The sequence below is a fragment of the Vollenhovia emeryi genome, unplaced genomic scaffold, assembly GCF_000949405.1.
Source record: "Vollenhovia emeryi isolate VEMERY1.0 unplaced genomic scaffold, V.emery_V1.0 DF939187.1, whole genome shotgun sequence".
Lineage (NCBI taxonomy): Eukaryota > Metazoa > Arthropoda > Insecta > Hymenoptera > Formicidae > Vollenhovia > Vollenhovia emeryi.
The window spans coordinates 312,791-320,124 of record NW_011967179.1 but is presented as its reverse complement, the minus strand read 5'-3'; the positions used below and the strand labels follow the sequence as shown (position 1 = coordinate 320,124).

The window sequence follows — 7,334 nt, the reverse complement described above, 5'->3', positions numbered from 1 at the left end:
TGCTCGGGACGGGGCTAAAATTGTACAAATCTGCGTTACCCACTTAGCAAAATGTGCAAATTGGCTACGTAGTTCAATGTCCACGTTTTCAATGTCCACAGAGGGCGTATCGCATTCGCGTATCACGAAAAACGGGGCCGTAACATCTCTCAGGCTTCTCTCTGCTGTAAGTAATCTATAGCTCACACAAAACTCCCTCCTTTTTTCTTATACGGGCTTGGGACCAATTCTTTCGACCGTAACAGTCCAGAATATTTAGGGGGCCCTTCTAAGCTGGGGCCCCCAGACCGTGCCAGGGCTTCCCGGGTGGTAGTTACGCCACTGGTGCCGAGCCTGATGCATCAACCATTAATGGCGGATTCCCGAGATTATTTTGAGAAAATACTAATACCAAAATATCGAGGTCAATAGACGTATATACCTACAACTACATTGCAAAACATGTCCATTCTAAATTCCGCGAAATTATAACGGAAAAAAGTGACTTTTTTCCACTTTAAGTAGACGTGAAATTAAAGCGGAATTGCGTATACAGGACTTTGTCCTAATAATAATGTCCTGTATAAATAGAAAGGAAATTTGTAATTGTAAAGGCGAACGATGCCCGCAAAAGAAACACATGTTTGTGTCATCCGCGGGAGATAACTCGAATTCATCGCAGTCACATGCGATACATTTACCGCGATAGTTACCGCGTGGATCCACTCTCATATTGCTCCGCAACAATTAGCGACAAAAATATTAAGCTTAATATTAAACTGTGTAATCGAGATGAAAACCGCCGAGTAACCTAAGCGACTGAGATACTCTAACAGATTGATTGACAAAAGAAAATCAGTTGCTATGGTAACTCCGCTTTAAATATACAGGGTGTACTAAAACCACCGGAGGTCCTCTTAATGACAGATTCCTTAGAACATTTCCAGACGAAAATCCTAATACAGAAGTGTCGAGGTTATAATAGTTTTTAAATTAGAAGCGATTATTTTCCACAAATGATAGGGCTGAAATTTGGCGCGCTCAGGCACGGCGAAATGACAAGTGATATAAGTGCTCCTATGAATATCGCTCTTTTTACGATGTTATGTTTATTGTATAAATTTACAATATCACTTGTCATTTCGCCGTGCCTGAGCGCGCGAAATTTCAGTCCTATCATTTGTGGAAAAGAATCGCTTCTAATTTAAAAACTATTATAGCCTCGACATTTTTGTATTAGGATTTTCGTCTGGAAATGTTCTAAGGAATCTGTCATTAAGAGGACCTCCGGTGGTTTTAGTACACCCTGTATATGACCAAATCCTTTACAATATCCGTTATAATGTCTGTCTTAACAGTATAACCATTATGGTCCTACTTTGTATAAAGGATTTCATATAATGAATAAAATGTCATATTAAGAATTCCACCAGTCATGCCTAAATCAAACGGACATATGAGAAATCCGTTTTAATATTGAATATCTATTATAAAATATAACGGAAATATAATTGTCCTTTATACCTAAAACGGATATGTTTTGTAGTGTAGCGGATATAAAGATACACGGTCAGTCTCGCTGCGCGATTCACTTGGTACGAGACACCTGACACTTACGATAACGTGGCAGATAAAATCGAGATAAGACATATTCCGCAATCGTAATAATTTGAAAAACTATTTTGTTGCAAATTCTCAGTCATAATAATTCTCAAAGAATTCATTTCAAACTTACTTAACAATTGAACGCGCATGTGATACGTTGTAACATTCGAAAACATTTTCAATCTTTTCGTGAACTGAAAAATCGCGGAAAGAATCGAGAGTTTGGCGCGATTTGAATTTTCCCGCGTTGCGACGTTATAATTTATTGCCCGGGGGGGGGGACACTTTCGAAAAGGCGAATCGACTGCGACGGTGACCGCGGGCGCACGTGGTCCGCTCGAAGAGGATCGGGTCCGAAGCGACTTTCTTACCTTTCGGCTCCTTATTATCGGCCATGATCGTCCGGGCGGAAACCAGCGCGCCGACGACGTTGCGATCGCGCCGAGTAATCCGGTCGAAGTGCTATTCACGGATGCCGGCTGCGCGCGGCTCTTACGGGGGGGCCGAAAAACCGAAGGAAACTAGTTCCAAACCGGTTTCGAGCTGGAACTGGTTCCGTACGCGTCGCGAACCATCGGCCGGTCGTGTTCGCCCGCCCGTCGGACCGCTCGTGAAAACGAGCAGCTGCGCGACCTCGCCGTGACTCTCGCCGATCGTCCCCGCACGAGTTTCGAACGCATTCCGAACCGGGACCGAACGCGGCGGGAAGCGCCGGGCATCGCGGGAGGATCGCGGATGGACGCGTACCGGTTTGCGCGGACGGCGCGTCGAGACCGTTTCACTTGAAATGGAAACTTGTCGCCGCGGGTCAGCTAGTTTTTGAGGCGAACCTCCTCGGCGAGAATACTTGCCAATAGAAATCGGACGCCTCGAGGAGAGACGCGACTTCACCAGCAGTTCCTCGAACGCTCGAATTGTACTTATCTCTGATAGAACGGCTGTGTCATCGGCAAACGCCATTACACTTATCTTTGAACGTCGCAATGGACTCTGGGCCTCAGATATTATACGCGTTAAGATCTAGATTACTTCTTGCCGAGTGCAGGAAGTGAAATAGTGCGATATGCGGGACGATTACTGAATTAGAAGTAATTCATGAGCTTCATTAGCCGATTAATATCTCTCCTCGCTTATAATTTGCATTGTCAATTCCTTCTCCCTCCCTCTCACGTCTGTTGCACAAGTGAAAACTATTTCGTCGTGTAATATGATAACTATCGGGATGCGTAAACCTTATATAAATATTGTAATTAATATACAATGTCCACGGCCATAATTAGAAATCTTTCACCTCCCCACGTTCTTAGCTAATTTGCATTCTGGACTCCACCGTAAGTGAATTTCTTGTGCCTGGTTACGTAACGCGCTCGTAACACCCGTGCCTCGTGGCGCAATCAAATGAGAATCGTTGCTTACGCTAAGTACGGGCGCGATGTGCGGAGACCCCTCGACACGTACGCGCGTAGCTCGCTAATTTGAGCAAGAATCTCATGCTCCCCACATTTTTCGCCTCGTTGCAAAATCTGCAGTCGTGTACCGATACCCGCTTTCGTTCCGGCTGAGCCGTTCCGGGGCGCTCGCCCGGAATGCGCGCTAATAAGTTCTTTACGCGCGCGAAACGACTCCGCGGCGACGTGTTCGGGAAACGCCGTATAGCTGCGGTGCGAGCGATTTACGAAGACGTGACGTGCGGATGCGTAAGAACCGCGCGCGTACCGTACCGTTCGCGGTTTATGACGACGACTTTTATACCGTGTCGCGGAACGGAGCTAGCGGGATTGCGTTGTGCACCGATGCAGCCTGCAGCCGCCGGAGCGGCGAGGATGAACATCGAGCATGCGTCTGCCGAACGATGTAACGCGAATAATTTTCGGTCGGACGTTTTTCCGCGATGTCGATGTTACACGGTCTACTTTAGTTTGCATTAGACGATCTACGACTCGCGTCGGACTTCTCGATAGAATTCGTAGCTTTACGACGTACGTCTTGATGTCTGCGTGATGCTCGATGATCGGATGGGATATCGGTGATCCTTTGGCTGTGACACTTCCTTCTTGCAATGTGTACTTAATATATTTGTACATATACTTTTACACAGCGCGTTTCTATTGAATGTTATTCAATGTTAAAAATTATTTTTCAACGTATTCCACACAGCATACTTTATCTGGGATATTCTGAAGAATTCTAAATTGTTCCAGACTTTCAAATATATAATTTTCCTGAAAGATTTGTAAACAGTCTTTGACCGATTACATACATTGTTGTATAAATACTATGTTAAAAATCAATCTGAATGATACTTTAATCAGATATTATATACAATGTGTGTATATACTGAGTTAATACATATTTACATATATTTATTTTATATTGCATATATATGACACACATAATAATACAAATCCCTTTCTAAAAAAGAGATGTTAACAGCGCGAATGTCGTTAATATCGAATAGTTGAGGCCTCTTTTCCACGATGCCGATTAGTTTTTCCGAAGCGCGGTGTGCTTTACTTCTCTTTTAGATTCGTAGTAAATGAAGAATTGCAATTTAGAAATACACATTTGTATACACTAACTATTGAGGTAAAATCTCTAATCTTAGTAATTAGAATTTAAGTAACAACGATTTTTGTTTCGAAACATTTTCTCGATTGAACAGAATTAATCGTTAATTCAGTCGATACCAATAAGTCCGCAGAATGATGCACAAAACGTGGTAACAGTCACGGAACAAAGTAATGTAAATACCTATTAAGTAAAGAATTTTCAATTTCGTAGGCGGGACAACGAATTCTCAACGTTCGTTGCTGTTTTTCTCTCGGCGCGGTGTCGTACGACGTTAGGGTACCCTTAAGGTACCCATACACGTTTCGGAAATTCTCTGAGGAAAAACTGTGCAGTCCTGGCCTTCGGGATTTCCGGAGCGTGTGTAGTAGAAAACTGCGCAGACTTGGCGAACTGTTCAGGCGGCCTGATACTAATCGAAAAACGATTCTGAATATCTGCGCAGTCCCGAACTGTACAGGCCGATTGTAGTGTGTATGGCGTTTTCCGTCAGTTGTTTAATGAATGTTCGAAATCATGCAAGTATTTTCGCAAAGAGCCTTAATAAAACCGCGATTATCACAATAAAATGTTTCGTCGATCAGATAGTTTTTCATCACACGAAAAGTTTTCTGTCTTAAAAGCGTGCGTTAGCAAGCATAAGTGTATCTTGTTTTTTAATAACTGGTGTAACTAGTGCTAGCAGGTTTAAATAAGTTGCTTCGTCCATCCGCAAGTAATTGTGCCAATCTGTAGGCACAACCTTCAATTCTGTCAGCAAGTTTATGTGGGAAAACTGCCCCCTTTTTTGTAGCCACTCTTTGGACCATATTTTTCTGACACGTTTTTTCTTGTGATTTCTATTCAGAATGCACTGTCTTGCCAATATAAAACCAACAAGAGCCAAACTATCGTCCGTCGCGTCCATTGCTCACTAGAACTGAAAGTTATTCCGGAGTGTGTGTGCGCGAGGGTTCGTTCAGGCAATCCCGAAGGCCAGGACTGCACAGTTTTCCTCAGAGGATTTCTGGAACGTGTATGGGTACCTTTACGCGGGCCATTGTTTACCTGAAGGTCGCTGCGCTATCACTCGCTCGCCGAACGTCGAGCCGGCAAGCAGTGGCGAGAGTCGCTCCGTGCGTGGTATTGTATTACTTTTGCGTTATCGGTTTCCTAGACTTAATCGCGATAAATGTAGGGATAAAACGCTATTAATTTGTACGCCTTTATCAGTAACAAGTAACGTTCCTCGATCAATGACTAAGTTTCTACAACTTGTAATGAGAAACGAATTGCATGTTGAGGCGACGGCTCTTTATCAACGTAACATAGATATTTCACGAGACCAATCACATCTAAAATATGAGTGTAAACCGTGGTACATTGTCGCGGTTACATCTCGTTTACGCACCGCGCTTTTAATTCTCTATCGATTTCGTGTAATTTGCTCCATTTTCGGGAAAAGAGAAAAATTTATGCGACTTCGGCGTTCGCGCTGTAATTCGCTCTGTCGTTCTTCGTAACTCGAACGGGCAGGAAGTAAAGAAAGTCGCTTATTGCACGTCGTTACATTATGTAAATGTAATTGAAAATTATCTCGATTAACTGTTGCAATTAATAACAACTGTTTATCGCTGGAAATTTCGCTCACATAATTTAGTCCGAGGATTAGATTGAATGACAAAGATTGCAAAATATCGTTTCGTTGCGGACTAATAACTACTTCTTTACCGCAGATTGTGCTTCCGATGCTCGCGTTGCGTTTTATATCACCAATTTAAAAGTGATTTATCCATTCTTCCGAATAAAAAATGCAAGTTGTTAGTTTGAGTAAATTGTATGACAGGAAGTCACACGATATTTGTTAATAATATTTCGTGTGCGTTTCGCGGTATTTCACATCGCGTACGGGAGTGTCCGAAATTTCGCGAGTGTTTTGTGAGTGCAACAAGGAAATCTAAGAGGAGGAGGAGGAGGAGGCCAAGGAGGCATCGGGCAACGGCGGAGAAATCGTGAGGTAAGTGTCTTACATTTTGATGTTATTTGCTACTTGTGCAAGATAAAGTATCTGTTCTGTGTTTTTATTTTATTCATTCAAACGATTCGAACGAGGATTCGAATAAGTGTTAGAGACAAAACCATACGTATACAATTTTATGAGTTTGTAATTAAAAAAAGACTTTCAGTTTTTTTTATGTTTAGTTGAAAGGACACTACTTTTAATATGAGCATTTTCGATTCTTTAAATGTTTTTCAGATTATACGGCACGTAACACGGTAATATCATATAAGCAGAATTCAATCCTCCGATTTTTCTGATGCGAATTATAGATCGTTTAAAGTGGGCTCGGCAGCTTCCAGCGAGATTTTCCAAATGACACGATAATTACGTCTGCTCAACGCCTCCGGCGCTACGTGATTTAATACCAGAATACGCGCCGCGTAATCGTATTCTTATTCGCGTAATTGCGGCGCCCGTTACGTTTTCCCTGCGCAATCGTAACGAGACCTAGGATCATGCGAAAGTCTTTCGTCAGTGTAACGCGGACGATCGCATCACACGAAGGGGGGAATGATCGTGGCCGATGTAACGACCAGCCGTAGATAATCACGTTGCCGTCAAGACGAACCTTTCACCGTTCTTACCGATAATTATGCGCTCCTTTAACATCCCTCGGACAATTGCCGAACTGAATACGGAACTGGAATAAGGAAGGCAGCGACGTGACGTTAACGTCGACAGTAAAGCAGTTTATGGCTGCCGAGAGGCACGAAGCCGTATCGTATTGTGCCCCACAAAAGCTGAAAGTGCTTATTTAATAATAACCGATGTAGCTTCGTGCGAAGTTGATAGTTAAGTAATAAATCTCAATGCTAACCCATAATACACCCATGATAATGACAATTAATAAGATGCAAAGAAGACCGATCCTTCCCCCTTAAATTTTCTCAAAGAGGAATAAACTGCAAAATGGAGGATTTCGCTTTGCACGGAAGCTAAAGTTTCCAAAACGCGTAGAAAACAATAAACGTATCTCGAAGCAAGTTAAATCGCCACATGCCAATCTTGCTCGGGATTTTCTATTTTATGTTTTATTCATAAAACAACGCTTACGTTGTATTTGATTCGCGTATGAATCAGAATTTTCTTAAAATTGATATAACTTGAATCACTTCCCTTATGAAAAAACACGGACCGTCAA

General features: G+C 42.6%; 1 protein-coding gene across 2 annotated transcripts in view; it reads right to left on the bottom strand.

The window, feature by feature from the left end:
• LOC105562479 overlaps positions 1 to 2,559 on the bottom strand; it is a 4,727-nt gene extending 2,168 nt beyond the window's left edge. Inside the window, exon 1 of one of the 2 annotated variants that reach the window (XM_012013349.1) lies at positions 2,436 to 2,559. In XM_012013349.1, coding sequence (XP_011868739.1) covers positions 2,436 to 2,544 — 109 coding nt within the window. In that variant the 5' untranslated portion in view covers positions 2,545 to 2,559. Of the gene's footprint in view, positions 1 to 1,955 lie in introns of both variants that reach the window. The other variant, XM_012013350.1, reaches the window with a different exon arrangement.
• Positions 2,560 to 7,334: the final 4,775 nt, after the last annotated feature.